Raw genomic sequence first — 18,465 nt, forward strand, 5'->3', positions numbered from 1 at the left:
TAGAGCTTTTCCTTGATGACAATAAAACTGACTGTTCTCAGCAATATAATCATCGCTCCAAAGCCCAGAAGGTTCCTTTCAATTTCACTCATCTGCCCACTTCTGGTTTTAAATGCCCTGGTATGCAGTATTCAGAGTAGTGCCTATTGTACTAGAATTTGCACAATTTGTTGCTGATAAAAAACCCCATTAGGACCAGGACAAATGAGCAGGGAGTTAGAGTCATCTGCCTCAAAACATATCCCTAGCAGTCAGACATGTAAATCTGTATATGTCTCCAGAGCCTTCCTTTGCAGTCAGGGGAAACAAACTTCTTCAGTGACTGACTCGTTTTACTAAAATAAACTCATAAGAGAAGTGAGATAACCTGTTCTCTGTAAGCATCAGTATTTCCCCACTAGCAAGGGAGACCATCAGCTCGTTTGTACGCCCACCTTTTTAATACCTAAATTTAAGCAGGACATGTTTCTTTCCTGTTGTAGAATCTGCTAGTACTCGTCTAACTGTGCTAAAGATAAAATCTACCCATCCTTAGAACCCCACTTTGACAACTCAGTAGAAAACAAAGTGTGGTGTTTACAGTACGTCTGGCTATTTTTGTACACATGAACACTCAAAAACTGATTGAACAAATGTGGACTCAAATTCTAAGCCAACAAGTTCATGCAGGAAGTCAAATTACTTTCTGTTACCATTACCTGGGAGACAAAGAAGAGATTTAGATACATATCTATTCTTTTATATAGGATATATATTGTTATATATGGGATATATAAAGATATATAAGATTATATGCATTTTAACACATCCTTCCAGCATCACATCATCTAAGGGGTCAGTATCATTTTGGCTGTGTGTCTCAAATGATGGAATGGGACAGCATGGGCAGAGTCTTGGCAGGTGGCAGAGCCTGTTTCTCTGACTGAAATGGTCCCTGACGTGGTTGTTTGGGTGGGATACCCATAATTTTACATTAGTTGTCTGAAAATCTGGATGAGCTCCTTCTCTAGTGTGTAAGGAGAAACAGGCACTGCCGAAGGGCACTGGCACCAATTTAATGCTCATCCATTATCAGTAGGTGATTTACAGAGACCAGGGTGTCTGAAGCAAAGAGCAGGAGAGTGGTCAGAGTGTGACCAGAGCTTATGGGGTGATGGGTGAGACCTACCCAGGAAGCATTGCAATGAGGACTTCTCTCCTCTGCTAGGGCTCTGGGGCTGTAAAACATAAAGCTTCTCAAAAACAGAGCGGAAGGTGCGAGGGCGAGGAGGAAGAATAAAAAAGAGCAAGCTGTTTCAAACAGAACTGTCCAGAGAGATTTTGCTACGCAGAACTTGTACTGAGATTACCTCAGCTGATTAGAGCATGGTGCTAATAATGCCAAGGTTGTGGATTTGATCCCTGTGGGGGCCATTCATTTAAGAGTTGGACTAGAGGATCCCTTCCAACTCAGAATATTCTGTAAGCATTTGACACAACTTCATTTTTCTTACCAGCATTATCCCTTGCATTGTCTTTGAGCACCAGTTTCATAGATCAGAGATAAACGGAGATAACCAATCTTCTTCTGCAGATTCTCATTCAGGATGACTTTAGGAGTAATGTCATGTCTCTTTCTTATTACACAGAGACTTCCTACGATAATGAAACCAATTTATGTTTTATTCCACTAATACTTCCATTCCCCTTCTTAAGCTACAGTTGTTACCATCTTCTGCTCTCTACACATGCTCTCATCCCTTGTTTATTTGTTTCCCTACCAGGGCTTTGCCAGGTCTTAGTTACCATTGCTTTAGGACTATTACATAACTCACAAAGTCAACTTTAGTAACATTCATTCTTATCATGAGCAGATTAATAAGTAAACTCATATCTCAACAGGAATAGGAAGGCACTATTGGCTCATTTCAACCACGTGCCTTGGCACCACAGCATATAAATAAGCATGGATTTACAGGTCCAGCATCAGGATTTTCTGACACTTGACTTCTCTTCCTCAGCCAGCTATGGAGCCCCTGGGAATGACCACTATTTTCTTGCTGGTCTGCATCTCATGCCTTCTCTTTGCCACATGGAGAAGCAGATCTCAAAAAGGGAAGGAGCCTCCTGGTCCCACTCCACTCCCCATTGTTGGAAACCTGCTCCAGATTAACCCATGGAATTTGCCTGAAAGCTTGAAGGAGGTAAGGGACTGTCTCATTTTTTCCTATGTTGTCTTCATTGCATATAAAAAAAGTCCAGTCCCACCAGTCTCAGCTTAATTCACAAGCTTAATTTGCATTGACCAAATGTTAGATTCAAACAGAAACAAAATGTTTCCCAGATATACATGCCTGTGAACTCTATATATTGCAATAATCTTTATTTCTAAGTCTATATATTACAAGTCAGTCTATATATTTGCAGTGATCATACTAACAGTAAGCCCTGTGCTGACCTCACAGTTTGTACTACAGTACTACAATTTGCAGTGGATTTGCAATCAAGGCACTGATGCTGTTGCAAGATAATCCTCCTGTGTCCAACTCCTCGCCATGTTGGCAACACAGCCTGGCCCTTTTTGGGGGGAGAACCCTGCTCCATTTTGCTGCTTCTTCTCCTTAGCAGATATGTAGGATCTTCTGGAAGTAGCAAGCACAGAAATTGAAGCAAAAACGTTTGGAAGTGATTGTGCTGTCCATTCCCTCCCCTGACTGATGTCACCCATCAGGAAAAAATACCTGTTTGAGAGACAGCTTCACTGTTTGTGCTCAAAAACCCTTTAGGCATTTGCTTCCATATGTGTATATAATTGATTTTAGAGCTCATGTAAACTGTTATCCACTATGCCTTGTAGAAAGGCATTCTGAAATGTGTTGCCAGCGCTGCAAAGGGCTATTTTCTTTTCTCAGACTTAGACTGGATACTCACCATTTCCATTCATATTCCCTATTTCTTGTATGATTCCCTATTCCCTTGTCTGTAACTCATAGTTCAAAGATCTCTGCACTGTTGTTAATCAATGTCATGTCTCAGCAGTGCTGGGACAATGGCACATCACCTGTCAGACCTCTTTGCTGCAAACAATATGATTATCATTCATGTTGTCATGCTGTTCTTTGTGCTCATCTTTCCTACAGCTCAGTGAGAAGTATGGTTCTGTCTTCACGGTACATTTAGGCCCACAAAAGGTTGTGGTGCTGTATGGCTGTGATGTTGTAAAAGAAGCTCTGGTTGATCAAGGAGATGACTTCAGTGGAAGAGGCACTCTACCACTGATTAAAAGACTCTTCCAAGGCACAGGTACATCCTTGGTAATGCCAGTGTTAGATGGCAACAGATGCTTTCAGTGCTTCAGGGACACAGCTGAGAGGGCAGTGCAGGAGGGAATTTGCTACTTTTTTGCAGACAAATATTTTATTTACTACTTTTATGCAGACAAATTAGCAATTAAAGACCAAGAACCCAGCTCATTACTTGGACCCATGAGTAGATTGGTCCCCTGTTTCAGGTCCCAGGATGGCTTCACTGAGTGCCTTTTTATTTTCAGCATGCTTCAAGTGCTGGCTAAAATTTTGTACATTAAATGTGCCTCTAAGGTCTTACATTCATTCTCCCATTTCTGAAAATATTCTGGATATAGACACAGCTAAGGAACCAGCAAAAGGAAAGCCACAGCACAACAAAGATAAAATAATACAGGCTGACCTAGTAAGGACCACACTCCAGATTAGGTCATGAGATTATTCACCAGGTCAGTCCCTGGTATGGCATTTATAGTACATATTCCATGGTATTATATATATAGTGCAGTACCAATGGTATTGTCACTAATTATATGCTCTGTGAAGGTGCACAGCAGAACATTTGAGTAGTTATTTCAGTGTAAAGGCCTTGTGCCCAAGACCAATTCAGCGTTACTTCTTACTTACTTCCCTACATAGTTTTTATTATCCTGGGAATAAAGTCAGTTTTACTCAAAGCGCTGTGACAGATGGATCAAATTTGTCACCTTCAGAATTGCAGAGAAGTTATGGTTTTGGGCAGATAGCAATTGTGCTGTAACTCCACAGAGAGGTGTCTTTGCATGCTGAGTACTTACTGTGTAGTTCCCATTGAGGGAAAAAAAATCTGTTTCATCATGAAGGTCTATTTTTCCTCCCTGTGTCAGGCATTGTGACCAGCAATGGGGAGACCTGGAGGCAGCTGCGACGATTTGCACTCACCACCCTGCGGGATTTTGGGATGGGGAAAAAGAGCATTGAGGAGCGAATCCAGGAGGAAGCTAATTTTCTGGTGGAGAGGCTCAAGAACACACATGGTAGGATAAGGACTTCATGCCTGCTGAGACACTCTGCATATCTGCAATGAGGCAATGAGGGATGTAGGGCTGCTTCACAAGATCTATGGCCCAAGGAGTGCACGTATGGCCGCTGTTTCTGCTCCCTGCTTCTGTAGGCAAAGTTATCAGTCCTGGAAGTGGGTCAATCAAAGACACGGTGACAATATGGAGGATAAAAGTTAGAGAGGCTTGAAAAGTGCCTTTTAACCTATTCTGCTTGAGGAACAAGACAGGAAGTGGCAAAAGGAATGGCTTTGCCACAGAGCCAAGGGTTTGATGGAACTCAGCCATGGAGACAGTGCTGGACGCTGTCATGTAACCACGTAGGCTCCTCTTCACCTTGTCTCCTGCAGCTCTATGTAAACAGATCTTGACGAAGTGGGTGACCAGAGAACTCACTTGCAGATATTTGAGGTTGGGTCCAGTCCATCTGAACACTAGACAACACGTCCCAGTATTGATGGAGCTTTTCAATGGGAACAGGGATATAAGCTGCTTCTGAGGGAAGGGTATAAGGTTACCCACTTGGTTTCAACCTGTAAATGTGTTTTCTGGTAGTATAAAAGTCAGTGTTACTTCTGAGTACTTCCCCTGAGGGTGGCACAGTACCAGCCTGGACCCCAGGCTTCCTTTTCATTGCCAGTCCTCAATGTGTGCCTATTCTGCAAGGCAGGGGAAAGCAGATGGATCTAAAAGGATGATTAAGCATCGCTGTTTTCCATGAGCCACTAGAAAATTCAATCTGACTTCTCAGATAAACATTTATTTTATAAATCAGAGAAAACACTCTCACCTGCATTGCTTTAATCTTTTGACTAGCACAGTAATACTATATTTCATATGCCCTTATGCAAGCCTCTAGCTCTGGCTCACCTTGTTACTGCATCTTTTACTTGTATACTAAAAGGTTTTGCAAGCAAGATATATATACAACAGAAAAGTATAATTCCATTATTTACCCTTAATGTAATTAACAAATAGCTACGACTAGCATCTTCTACATTCAACATTAATATTCTCACGACCTCTGAAACATCTGCTGAGTCTTCGATTGCCACAGAGTCACCAGTCAGGCAGAGAAGAATCGGTGCTATTGCTCCTTGGAATAGTCTGCTGCCAATTTGACATTTTCTCACTCTGTGGTTTTGTTTTGGGATTTTACACCTTTTCATGTTATTGTTTCTCATCTTGAAACCTTGAGAGGCACTCTATCGCTGTCTGTAATTATAGCTTTCCTTTGTTTCTTGGGTCTAATCTTGCTTTTTGCTTACACCATAATTCTCTTCATAGAAGTAATGCAGCTGTGCTGTCAAAACTAGACTTTGATCACAGGCATTTGAACCCCAAGGAGAAAGTTGTATAACTGAGGTTATGCTAATAAAGTTAGTAAGGAGAGTGCAATAACCTAAAGACATGGTTCAGGCAAAGTCCCTATGGTTTCATTGGGATTTTGTGGGAATCTTTAGGCTATTTCTAATAAACAGTCTATAAGGCAGACAGGCATGTGCTAGCTGAAGAGGAACTAAGGCACTCAGACGAGAGTTCTGCTGAGAACCACTTTTTGGTGGCTGTTGCAGAGCGACCCTTCAACCCTGGGAGTTTCCTAGTCCATGCTGTTTCCAACATCATCTGCTCCGTCGTCTTTGGGGATCGGTTTGACTATGAGGACAAGAAATTTCTTGCTTTAATTGATTGGATAGAGGAAAACAACAAGCTCCAGATGTCTATACAAACACAGGTGTGTGTGGTTTTATTTAATACATTTGTTAGCTATTATAATATTTTATTAAAAAATATTTATTCATGTTATTAGTTTTTAATTGCAGTGGGTTTTCCTAAATTTGAAAAAATTTCTAAAAGAGAAAAAGTCAGTTAAACAAATTCCTGCTGGTTTTTTCTTACCTTATGGAACTGCCATTATATGTCCAAAAGCTGTCATTGCAAAAATTGCTCAAGTGCCGTCTATCCTTGAAGGTACTGAAACCATAAAGTAAATGGCAATAAAATCCTGAGTAATAAAGACGTACTGTTCCAAAACAGTTTAATTGCCCCATTTTCATTGTTACAATCAGGGGAACATTTTATTGTATACACATTAATCAGAATGTACTTTTTCACCCTTTTTTTTTACAGCTATATAATTTCTTCCCAAATGTCATGGAGTATTTACCTGGACCTCATAAACAACTGATAAAAAATTTTGAAAAAATTGATAAATTCACAACAGATATCATAAAGGAACACCAGAAAACCCTGGATCCCACTTGTCCTCGAGATTTTATTGATGCTTTTCTTAACAAAATGGAACAGGTACTGTAAGAGTAGACATTTATTGGATTATAGGGAAATCACTGCTTGAATCACATCTTTTCCTTTTACTTGTGATGGGGCATCGGGTTTTTGCAAATACAGAGGGGAACTTGCTCTTCCTGTCCCATTAACTTAATTTTATCCTCTCCATTTTCTTCTCAAGGATTTTAAACACAGAATTAACAGCATGAGCCAAAGTGAGGAAAAAGTGAAGACCAATCTGGTTAATGCAATTTGATGCTCCTTCCATATTAAAAAAGGTTCATAATATTATTCAGTAAACCCATCATAAATGCAGGTGTTCTGGAGAGTGACTGTCATATTTTTGATAGGACATTAGATGTGTTTATAAACCTACATTACGGGTACAGGATTTTTCTTTTTAAACAAACTTCTTGGCTTTGTCATTCAAAACCTTCTGCCAAATCTTCCCTGCAGGAGAAAGGGAATGATCACTCAGAATTCACCGTTGAGACCTTGAGCAGAACCACGCTCGACTTGTTCCTTGCAGGAACAGGGACAACAAGCCTCACACTGAGATTTGCAATTCTGATTCTCCATAAATACCCAGAGATAGTAGGTAATGGAAAGAAATAGTTTAAAACTTTTTAATAAGTTGTGGGATCAGTTTGGACAATTCCTGTCACTACCACGTGGCAATAGTCCCCTGACGAAGGAAGTATGTCTTTGCAGTGTGGAAATGTGTATTAGTCTTAGTTTTGTGCATAGGAAGGAGATGTTAGTACTAAGTGTATTCATATATTCCTGGTGTGCTAAAAGCAAACTTTGTTGTGAATGGGGGGAGAAGTTTAGGCAAACAGATGGGGGACTTGTTCATTCAACACTTACTTACTTCTTAATAGAGAAAATGCAAAAGGAGATTGATTCCGTGATCGGCCGAGACCGAAGCCCTCGCATGTCAGATCGGAGCCAGATGCCCTTTACAGATGCTGTGATCCATGAAGTCCAGAGATACATCGATTTCCTTCCTCTTAATGTCCCACATGCTGTTATCAGAGACACCAAGTTCAGAGACTATTTTATCCCCAAGGTCTGTTCCACTGTGTCTGAGAAAGGTCATCTCTTGAAAAGAATGCTGTGTTCTGTTCTTTGTATTTTATTTAATTTTCAAAAGCACTGAAATATTATACTGAATTGAAATTTTTTTTTTGGAAGGGGATTCTAGAAGTTATTGAGTCTAACCCCTTGTGTTAGGAGAAAAGGAAAAAAATACTTTTACATCCTCTGTATGAAGAGGGAGATAGAGCTTTCCATTTTTTTTTTTCACATAAACGCAAGTTGTAATTTATTTGGAAGCAATATTAAATACTCCAAACAGACTCACCATTAAAATTCATTAAAAAACCATATTTGCCATACCAATGACATATATTTTCATGCATTAAATGTTCACTTAAACCTGGTTAAACTTTGACTACCATTCTATTTAGCTCTGGGAATTTCTTAGTGTCTCCTTGCTTTAACATATTTCCATTGTACCTTTCTTTTTTGTTAATTCAGGACACTATGATATTCCCTATGCTGAGTTCTGTCCTACATGATAGCAAGGAATTTCCAAATCCAGAAAAATTTGACCCAGGACATTTCTTGAATGCAAATGGTACCTTTAAAAAGAGTGACTACTTCATGCCATTTTCTACAGGTAAGACCTCTTGCCCTTTCAGATCCTAGACTATCCTCTCCTGGAATTTCTCTGAAGATTTCATGGTTCTGTCACCATGGTCTGTACAGTGATGTCAGGTGACATCTGCTACAGTCACTTCTGGGCAGCTCTAACCCCTTCACTAGAGTTTCAGTTGCCTTCCTTTTTAAGTAAACACAAAAGCTCCTCCAATGCCTTCTACAAGATGTGTATGAAGTGGGACTCAGCCATACAATTTGTCTCTCAAACTCAATTTTTTTTTTTCTTGTAGGAAAACGCATCTGTGCAGGAGAAGGTCTGGCCCGGATGGAGATATTCATATTTTTAATATCCATCCTGCAGAACTTTACTTTGAAGCCTACTATTGCTCACAAAGACATTGACATTGTCCCAGTAACCACCAGTCTGGCAAATATACCCCAACACTATGAGGTCTCTTTTGTTCCACGTTAGCCAAGTGAAGACAGTTGCCAGCTCCCAAACTCATGAGTACTCTGGTCGAATGACAGCCATTCCCCAATCTGTTGAGACTGAAACACTCAGATCATTTGAAACATACTTAATGAAGAGAAGACTGCTTAGAAAAGAAAATTGTGTGGTGCTTTTATAATCACCACAGCCAGCTCTTAACAGAGCAGGCAATCACACATCTCCCTGTGAAAAATTACAGATTCTCCTATGCACCTACCTCACCCAGCTCTGGTTCCTGTCTGGCTCCTGACATGCCAGGCTGTCTGCAACAGTTCTCTGAGAGCCCTGCTGCTCCTGCCCCTATCACCTGAGGGGTTCCAGCAGGAACGGTTGCTTGTACTCCAGGGATTTTACAGACTCTTCCTGAAATACCTCTCTCCTCTGTACTTTCAGTTTGTCATCTATTTGTAAAGGCAAGCATAAAACACTGAGGATTTTTTGTGTTAGATGATGATCATCTATTGTATATTCTTGCCCCAATACTTACTGTCTACTGTGGTGGGGATGGAGTTTGTCAATGACTGGGCAGATAGGTCATCTTCAGTGTGATTATAACAAAGGTTTGTGAAATTACAATTTATAAAATAAATTACAAAATAAAGTAGTAGTATACTGAATTGTTTTTCTGACATCCCAGAACATCTTTTAGTGAAAAACCTGTGTCCACAAAGCTTATACTCCAAAATCTCTTTCAAGTCTTGTACACCTCTGACTGTTTAATTTCACTCACTTATAAGAATTGTACTATGGCTTGAAGAATGAGCTGGCTAATGACCTATAAACTTCCATTCCTAATGTGGGATAAAGCTCCACTGACTCTACGGGACCTATCAGAACCCTGACTGTGGTTACAGAGCTGTTCGTTGTGGAAAAAAAGGACAAATTAAATAATATCAGGATCCTTGCCAGTGCCTTTTCCTAGATGAATGCCAGCTTGCATCTTCCCGTTATTTTATGAAGTACATAAAGATCACTGCAGCAATGTTACAATCAGGAAAAAAATCGTAAATAGAGTTTACATGACTTGCCAAGCATACATGTACAGATCCACGAGTGGCATTTCCTGTCTTGATCATGTTCCCATCAATGCAGAGAGCTGAATCTGTACTATGTGGGAAAAGACAAAACTGTAATATTACCACAATGGCAATAACTGTTTATATGAAACAGACAGAACTTGTTTCCTTTCGAAGATTTAATAACTTAGTGTCCCGGGTTCGGTTTGTAACCGGGCAGAAACACCAATTTAGTGTAGTGGTTTGGTCCAAAATACTCATTACTGTTTATCTGCTGTGAGATAAGAATTAGGAGAAATGCAAAGCAGGCACCAAACTTGAAAGAATATAAAGAAGTTTATTAACAGACCTAAAAGAAGAAAAAAAAAATTATACCACCTTCAGAACTCTCCTCCTCCCCCTACCTTCCTCCCTTCTCCCACTGACAATGTGAAAAGACAACCCTTAAGATGTTCAGTCTGTTTACCACTTCCATAATAACCTTGTTCAGTCCATTTAGAAAGAGAAGTCTCTTCTTGCTCATGCTATGAAAACATTATCACAACGAGACAGCCGCCCACTTCCAAATATTGTTCAGTCCATTTAGGAAGAGGAGTCTCTCTGCCTGCATGTGAGTCCTTTCCCCCGACTTGCAGCTTTTCCCGCAACTGCTTTCGAGGGTTGTAGTGGTTTTGATTCAAAATATCCATTATTTACTTATTTTCCTTCTGTGAGATAAGAATTAGGAGAAAAGCAAAGCAGGCACAAACCTTAAACAGTTGCAGTACAATGAAAGAGCTTTATTACTAACAGAATTAAAAGTAAAGAGAAAACAACAAAACAAAATTAAAGTAAATTCCCCCCCCCCCCCCCTCTTTCCAGCACTTCTCTCCTTTTATCCAGCTCACACAAGGGATGACAGAACATGGGATGTTAGTCAGTGTTGCAGTTCTTGAAAAATCTTTTCTCTTATGCTTAAGGAAGAAAAGGTTTTCCTTCAGTTGCACATGGTTCCCAAACTGCCACCAATAGCAGGCCCGCCCGGAAACAAACAGTCTGCTGTGTGTAGAACATCTCTCCCATGAAGAATTTCACAGTTCATTCATACTACAAAACATGGGCCATCACATGGGGTTATTCATCTTTTTAAGGATAAGTTCTTTTGGCCTGCACACAGAGGCTTTTCTTCGCCACAAGTCTCTAACAGCCTCTTACTACTTCTATATAGCCTGGCATAGGCATTCTTCACAATCTTCACAGGCACACGAGGATACTCCATCCCCCCATGTTCTTTCATTGGATTAAAGAGACAAACAGTTTGTGGTATTACGGTTTCTTACCACGGCATGCAAGAAGGTTTCTTTTAAGCTACGCGCCAGAATCGCGGCACCGCCCTCTTCTCTCCTGTCGCCGTTTCCAGCTCCATCCCACGTGACTCACTTCTCTTTCTCTCTGACTCTGAAACCGCCATGTTGAAGGGTGTTCTTGTTCAGGCTTTACGGTGGGGAAAGCCTCGCTCCCTCTGTGCTGCTGGCTGCACGGTGTCCTCTTCAGTTCAGCACGAAGTGTGCTGGCTGCAGACAGGAGGCTCTGCCGGCTCCCGCTGGCTCCGCCGGCTCCGCATGGAGAGGAGAGGGACCCGCCTGTCCCCAGAAGCCGCGCTGGATGGGTTTAGCTGTGAGCAGTCCATGGCTGGTTTTAGCTGCCTGCGGCTCTGGGACAGTCCCCCCCAGCGACCCAGGGTCCGTGCCGTGGCACTGAGAAAGGGGGAAAGGGGCAGTGGCCCCGGCCCGGCCCAGCGGGGCCGTGAGGCTCGGAGCCCCCCCACCTTCCAGCAGGCGAGCTCCGACCAAAAAGGGGAAGTCCCGCCTTTCTGTGCGGTTTAAATATGTAAATTGTGAGAAGCGTAATTGGTCTTAAAGACTGTCCATCAACTCAGGGTCAACCCAACACAAGGGTCCACTCTTGAAGTTTTTTGGGGTACAATTTTAAGGTTGAGCCGTTCAGAAACAAAAACAGAGGCCCTTCTCCTTCCCTGGGAGCAAAAGGTCTTCATCATCTTCATCTTTAGGACTATCTCTGGGAGCATCTCTAGGAACTGAGGTTTTCTCCTTTCCCATTTGGAGCAAAAGTCCTCATCTGGTTCATCTCTCCCTGTCCAAACTTCTCATGAAATTACAGCTGCGTCAGCATCTGCCTATCTCAACGCAGGTGCTTCTGCTCACGAGTTGAACACTCCACCCCCCATATCTTCATGAAATTACAACAGGATACTCTGATATATCATAGCTTCACAACAGAATTTCAGCTTTAAACATCTCCTCTCTCTCTTCCCTCAGGTTTTCAGCTCTTCACAGCAATAAAAAGGGTTAATCTCACCTCGGCCTTGCAGCTTTGCAGCTGGAATGTTGAATTTTTCTTATCGCAGTGGAGAGGGGGGAGAGCCGAGCCGCTCCGGCTGCCCACGGCAAGGCAGTGGGGGGGGTTCCACGGCTGGAACAGGTCCATCGGCTCCAGGATGGCCGTGGCCCGGCCTGGCCTGGCCCAAGCAGGGCCTGGCCGGGCCCGCTGGCCCCCACACGGGGCCTGCAGCCACCTGTCCCAGCGCCGGAAACGAGAGAGAGCTTAGAGGGGGAGTTTGCCTATTCTTAAATGTGGATCACAGAGGTGATCACAACTTTAAGTGGCTTAGAGAATAGTCCATATCCAAACTGGCCAGCTGATAGGTTCTATCAGTTCCCAGAGGAAACTGTAAGCACCCCTTAGCAAGGACGTCCCTTCCGGGACTATGCTTGCTAACCTATGACACCTAGATACCACGAGTTAGTAACATGGCATTGCAAAGGCAAAAAGCCACAAATGTCACAGAATCACAGATACAAGTCCTCTCACCAGATAAAAAGAAGAAAGCACAGTACTTCCTCTTTAGCTGTGCCACAACCAAAATAGCCAAAACAAATGAGGGAGCAGCTTCCTTGTTCCAGGTATCTTCCTCCATGCTGAAAAGTGAAGGAGGCAGCCAACGTAGATGAGCAAGAAAACAGGTTTAGCACCCAGAGACTCCACCATGGTATGAAGTGGGCTTTGAGATTAGAGGAGGGCTAAAGCCATGTGCCCTGATTCTGAAGACTCTGGATATCTCCACAAAGCACTGCTCTGAAAGTTGGATGACTTTAGAAAAACACGTTAGAGAAGCTGGGCAGAATTGTCTTAAGATGCTGGAAAAAAACAAACTCTCCTCTGGAACTCTTCTGCTTCTGCTAAAAGCTGTATTTGCTAGGCTGATTTTCATCCCCTGGTTTGCAGTTGCAGTCCAAGCCATCAAGAACTGCTTCAGCTCCAAAGTGGTTGTATAGACCATTTTGATGACACTCTGTCCCTGGACTCTCATGCATCAGCCCTCCATTTTCTGTTTTCCTCCTGTTCCTCCCTTCAAGAACCCACTACTTTCTTATTCTATTTTCCACCAGAAAATACTGCAAAAGAACAGTGAGATTTAACCTCCTTCTGTACCTCCTCTGGAATTTCTCAGGGACTCTCCAGGTGAAACATCCGAGCAGTTAACCAAGTCGTGGCTTTGCTTTCGGACTATACATTTCCCCAGTACAATGCTGTTTAGACACACCTATGTCTCTCCTATGGTGCTACTCTCCAAGGACCTGCCATGCTTGACATGATTTGGATTCTACCAATGACACAGAGGTCCCTCAGGCAGGGAGGGTAACAGTTACTCAGAGACACAACTGGGAACACAGCTGTCAGCTCTTGGCCTAACTGGGGTGCCACTGTCACAAAATTCTCCAGCGGCCAGAAAGTCGGTCTCTAAAAATTTCCTCTCAAAAAAAAAAGTCACTTGTGGGACAAGTCCCTCTTCTAATTTTTGCTTCCTGGAGGTGGGATACTCAAGGATTTGTGAAGGAACTCACTATTACTTACCTTTCTTACCTGAAAACACTAAGCACTTAGTAGCAGTGCATGGCTAGGAGGATTTCCATCTTCAGAGCCCCTGGAGGTTTTCATCCTTGTTGTTTTGAAATGGTACTGCATTTCGTATACACAGAAAACCAACCTTTTCAACAGGACTTGGTCCGTAGTGTGCCTTTCCTGCAAGATCTGTGGTTTTTGCTGCTGGCACAGTGCCTCCTTGTGTTCCCCTGCAGCCCTGCCAGGTAACACCGTGAGCACAGAAATGCTATTTCTATTTCTAACCCTGCATTTTCAAAGTGATGGTGAAGGCTCTCGAAAGTCATCTGCTTCACTCTTTTTAAAGAGCACTAAGAAAAAGTGTCCATCCTGACTAATTAGTGGCTGTACATAGCCTGACAGCACGATTATCTTTATCACACTGGCACCTGACTAGACATTCTTTTAAACACTCTAAGAAGTTTGAACCACTTCTTTCCTACATATCAGCACTTGTACTGGTCTTCAACTGCAATTCATTCAAAAGCTTGAATTACTTAAGGTCAATAGCTACAGAAAAAATATCCTTGGAGTAGGAGGAATACCTGTTCAGTACAAAGGACTCTGCTGAATTTGCAACACTGTTAACCTAGTAGAGAAGCAGTTTTTTGTGCTAGGCATGCCACTTCAAAAACTACTAGGATCAAAATTCACTGGTAGAGAAAGGATCTGCTAAGTTAACTGAGCATGTGATAAAGTAGTATGTCTTGAAATTTCACCTGAGGTCCAGACAGTCAAAGAATGTAATTGCAGAAACACTTGATGCAGAGTTTAAAATACGTTTTCTTCTATCATCTCCAGCAGATTGAAGGAGTTTGTCTTTATTAACAGACCCCTTTGAAAAAATAAAAAAAGCAGCTTGCGTAATCTTCCCAACAGACCATGAGATTCCAGAGAAATAAACGCAGCAAGTTTATTGTAAATTTATAGTGATTAGTCTCTCTGTTTCAAACAGATAAAAGGAGATACCAAAATGAAGTGTTTTCAATACCCCACCCATTAAGTCCAAAGGTCCAGGTATCTTCCCAATACAGAGCTCAATGAAGGAAAAATTGAAGTTTAGGTTCTGCTGCTACTACGGGAAAATGTCTTTACAGATTACAGAAGACCTTCCCTAAACCAAGTATTTCATGTGGAAAACAGGACTAACACACGTATAGCCAATATCAACATGAGTTAAGGACAAGCTTCTACTTTTCACTGCAGAATGGAGGCAACAGTACCCCTTGAGAAGAGGAAAATATTATTCAGCCTTAAGCCTGAATACAGCCTACTGTATTCAATAGCTGAAAAAAGTTCCCAGTCTTCATGTTAGCTGTAACCAAATCCTTGTCAACATACAGAATGTTGTGCAAAAGCAGAGATCAGTCTGATTCACTGCCCAACTCCAGTTTATAGACTGTTGTGATTTCATCGTTTCTCCAGTTTTTTGTACTTGGCTTCTGCAGAAGGAAAAATAATATTTTGGTACTTGGTAGGTAAAAGCTTTTCATCCTGTAAGCTAATTTACTGTATCATTCAGGACGCTTTTTTACTAATGCATTTAGGCAAATATAATTGTACAATAATTTTTTTTAAGAACCCAGACAATAATATTAATTTAAGCCAAGGGGATTGGGTGCCTGGTGGAACTTAATGAATCCCGCAATTTGCAAGGCTAAACATCAGTCTTTAAAATATGAGTCAGTGCATACCATAAAAAAGAAATCAAGCCTCACTAACAAGCTGTAGTTTACCAACACCTGTACTAATCCACCATAATATAACTTGTTATACAATTTTTTCCCAATGCTTATCACTTCACACACAGTGTTTGTGCTCAAAAGCAGCACAGGCAACTCTGCAGCTCAGATTTGTTAAACAAAACAGAGTTTGCTTGCTTTCTTTTTAAATCCCCTTGGCAAGGCACTATGCTGCTAGGCCTTAACAGTGAGGGACGATAGTTACCAAGTTTTTTGGAATATGCATCCAGTTTATAAGCTGCCTGCTCCAGAGCTGCAACCTGTTCCTCAATTAGGTTTATCTGTTCCAGATATGGCTGAAGATCAGCATCTTAAAAAAGCATAAAAATGTTATCTGTCAGTTCTCAGTAATGCACTTCCAAGAAGCAGTTCACACTTTAAACACAACAATTTCTTACTACATTCTTCAGATTGGACAATTCAAAAGGTCCTTCCCTCCCCTGCCCCAAAATTAAGTGGTGACACTGACAACCACGTTCCAGGAAAATATGAAATGTTTAAGAGTACTGTCTAGTCTCTAACACAAGTAACAAGAGAACGTGAATTAAAAGAAGTGTTATTCCTATCAGATCCAGAATCTAGAGTAAACCAGGACACAAATTCAGATGTATTTTCTCTTACAGTAATCTACAGACTCTAAAGCTGTATGACTGGGATTGTATAACAGCACATCTATTCCAGTGAGTTTTCTTTCCTTCAGCACAATGGAGTGTGAACCTTCTGACTCTAAGATGCTTCATTTCCCAAACAAGTGCACCATTCATTACACCTCTACCTTATTTGGTGTACTTACATTTTTGATTTAAATCCTTCAGATTTCTGCTGATGTTTATAGCAATATCTTTCATTTCTAAGTACTTCAAACTAGTCAGCTTATTCATGTTTTCCAAGAGCTTGTAGTCTTCACTGGTGGCTTAAAAAATAGTTAAGTTTATTTTAATTAAAGGTGATACAGTTTGAATTGTGTGCACACTCTTCAAGAGGACAAGAGATTTCAAACAGCCAAAAGAAGCACAACAGTTTAGATGGCAATACAGATTATTAGTATACACTCTACAAAAAGATGACATTTTGTGAAATCAACTGCAAAAATCAACTGCACTGATGAATTCACTTCTAAATTTTTTTGAGAAAAATTTACTAAGTCTTCATATTTCTATTCTTAATTCTGTCAGTTAGATGCTTATATTTACAAAACTGATAGCACAAATCCAGATTGGTCATCTGTACCATATACCCTTCAAGTCTGTGCAAATCAGTAGTGCTGTGGAGTGCTTTCAAAATTAAGAGCCTATGGAATGCACTGACTTGGTGGGTAGTTTACTTTCCTCCAGTTAATTCTGCACAGCAGTTTATTCTAAGGCATAAATGTTGGAAAACATGTATGATCCTTGCCCTCAGGAAAAAAATAACTCCACTCTCTGCAGTGCTTCCCTCGTAGTCTGTCTTAACCTAGACCACTTTTGTTTGATTGATTTTCCATGTACAAACTTCTTCAAGCCAAAAAAGAATTATTTTTTAAGCTGCTGCTATCATACTGAATTATTCTGAAAAATATTTGTGCTGTTCTGGGACTTCATTAAATTAATATAACTAATCTTAGTGGTTTTAGCAGCCTAGTAACATGCCAAATTTGGACTGCAAGTCTTACCAGATGTGATTTAAATAGTTACAGTTGAGACAAACTACACAACAGATTTCTTTGAAAGAAAGTGAAAAGAAGAACTTGCAGGTCAGTATTGCAGTGCCTTACCTGTCAGTTCACCTGTCAAGTAAGTGGCCATTTTGCTGAACATGTCTTTGCAGAGTTCATTGATGTCTGCCTCCGCTGGCTCCTTAGCTTCCTCTGCGGTTTCAACAGCAGGATCCTCTAGTCAGGGTAAAGACATGACAGGTTTAAGGAAAAACTATAGCAAGTACAGAAACACACCAGAAAGATTAAATGGTCCCATTTTTTCCCTTTCAAACTGCCTACAGCTACTTTCCAATGTAAGTTGTCTACTTTACTAAGGGGTAACAAACCAGGGCAGCTTCCTTGAAGTAGCACCAACATTATTTCAAACTAATACTTTAGGCAGCATTCAAGAGACAGGCACCCGGCCTGACCGCACTGACAAGTATTAGCCCCCTCCTGTGCTTAGACAGGAAAGGAATTTGGGGAGAACTTCTGAGTGGCTGTGCACGGTGCTGCTGTTTATTTCCAGTCACTGACTCGGAACGGAAGCACAGCTGCCCCAGTCCGCTTCAACAGATCCCCACCTGCGGAAAGCGGCACTCGCCGCTTTCTTCTCCAAACCCGCTTCTATCACAACCTGCCCTTGTTCGGCCTTCCCCGGAGCAGACGGCACCTCTTCCCCAGCCCGACAGGCCGCTCTTTCCCCCGTCGGCACCGTCTGCCGGCTCGCACACGGAGGCTGCCCGAGGCCCGCGGCTCCCTCCAACCGAAGCGGCGGCGCGGGGCCGCCCGGCTGGCGCGGGTAGGACCCGGCCGGGTTCCGGGGCAGCAGCAGCAGCAGCAGCAGCAGCAGCAGCAGCAGCAGGCGTATGGCCCGGCCCGGCCGGCACACACCAGGCCGCGGGCGCACCGGGAGCTCCTGCCCGCGCCGCGGCCTTCCCGGGCCCAGCCCCGCACCGCGGCCCCGGGGCACGCCCGGCCCCTGTCCCGGTCCCCCGGCCCCTTACGCTTGGCGGGCTGCGCGCCGGCCTCGGGCGGCCCCTCCGCCGCAGCCGCCATGGGGACAGAGCCCCTCCCGCGGCACCGCACCGCCTCCTCCGGCCCGCGCCAGGCCCGGGACCGCCCCGCGCCCGGCGCGGGGAGGAGCCCCCGCAGCCCCCGCCCACTGAAGGGAGGCCGCGGCGGCTGTGCGGTGTGTGACCGCGGCGGGAACTCGGCTGCAGGAAAGAGACAAATACCGGGTGCAAAACGTGGTGCGAGGTTACGTTGCTCCAGCTGTTAAAGGCAGTGAAGCAGAACAGAGAGCGCCTGGTTTGCGCTCGAGG

General features: G+C 42.7%; 2 protein-coding genes across 2 annotated transcripts; one reads left to right on the forward strand and one right to left on the reverse strand.

Annotated features, from left to right (window-relative positions):
* Positions 1-1,949: 1,949 nt before the first annotated feature.
* Positions 1,950-9,382, forward strand: LOC116447526 (cytochrome P450 2H1-like). Its single transcript, XM_032116795.1, has 9 exons — positions 1,950-2,183; positions 3,120-3,282; positions 4,151-4,300; positions 5,899-6,059; positions 6,455-6,631; positions 7,070-7,211; positions 7,495-7,682; positions 8,153-8,294; positions 8,566-9,382. Exons 1-9 carry the CDS (start codon positions 2,007-2,009, stop codon positions 8,745-8,747), a joined length of 1,482 nt encoding a protein of 493 aa, XP_031972686.1. The 5' UTR covers positions 1,950-2,006; the 3' UTR covers positions 8,748-9,382.
* A 5,229-nt stretch (positions 9,383-14,611) lies between these two features.
* Positions 14,612-18,268, reverse strand: BLOC1S2 (biogenesis of lysosomal organelles complex 1 subunit 2). The gene is made up of 5 exons (XM_032116404.1): positions 18,148-18,268; positions 17,219-17,335; positions 16,259-16,378; positions 15,671-15,775; positions 14,612-15,165 (listed from the first exon to the last, which is right to left on the reverse strand). Exons 1-5 carry the CDS (start codon positions 18,197-18,199, stop codon positions 15,134-15,136), a joined length of 426 nt encoding a protein of 141 aa, XP_031972295.1. The 5' UTR covers positions 18,200-18,268; the 3' UTR covers positions 14,612-15,133.
* Between the last annotated feature and the right edge of the window lie 197 nt (positions 18,269-18,465).

Source organism: Corvus moneduloides, chromosome 8, assembly GCF_009650955.1.
Source record: "Corvus moneduloides isolate bCorMon1 chromosome 8, bCorMon1.pri, whole genome shotgun sequence".
NCBI lineage: Eukaryota > Metazoa > Chordata > Aves > Passeriformes > Corvidae > Corvus > Corvus moneduloides.

Bases quoted from the DNA above. Each gene is read 5' to 3' on its own strand.
- LOC116447526 (XM_032116795.1), top strand. From the start codon at position 2,007: ATGGAGCCCCTGGGAATGACCACTATTTTCTTGCTGGTCTGCATCTCA. The intron at 2,184-3,119 runs GTAAGGGACTGT...TCTTTCCTACAG, and splicing joins TGCCTGAAAGCTTGAAGGAG to CTCAGTGAGAAGTATGGTTC. The intron at 6,632-7,069 runs GTACTGTAAGAG...TCTTCCCTGCAG, and splicing joins TTCTTAACAAAATGGAACAG to GAGAAAGGGAATGATCACTC.
- BLOC1S2 (XM_032116404.1), bottom strand. From the start codon at position 18,199: ATGGCGGCTGCGGCGGAGGGGCCGCCCGAGGCCGGCGCGCAGCCCGCC. The intron at 15,776-16,258 runs GTAAGTACACCA...TGCTTTTTTAAG, and splicing joins GAAGGATTTAAATCAAAAAT to ATGCTGATCTTCAGCCATAT. The intron at 15,166-15,670 runs GTAACTATCGTC...TTCCTTCTGCAG, and splicing joins TGCATATTCCAAAAAACTTG to AAGCCAAGTACAAAAAACTG.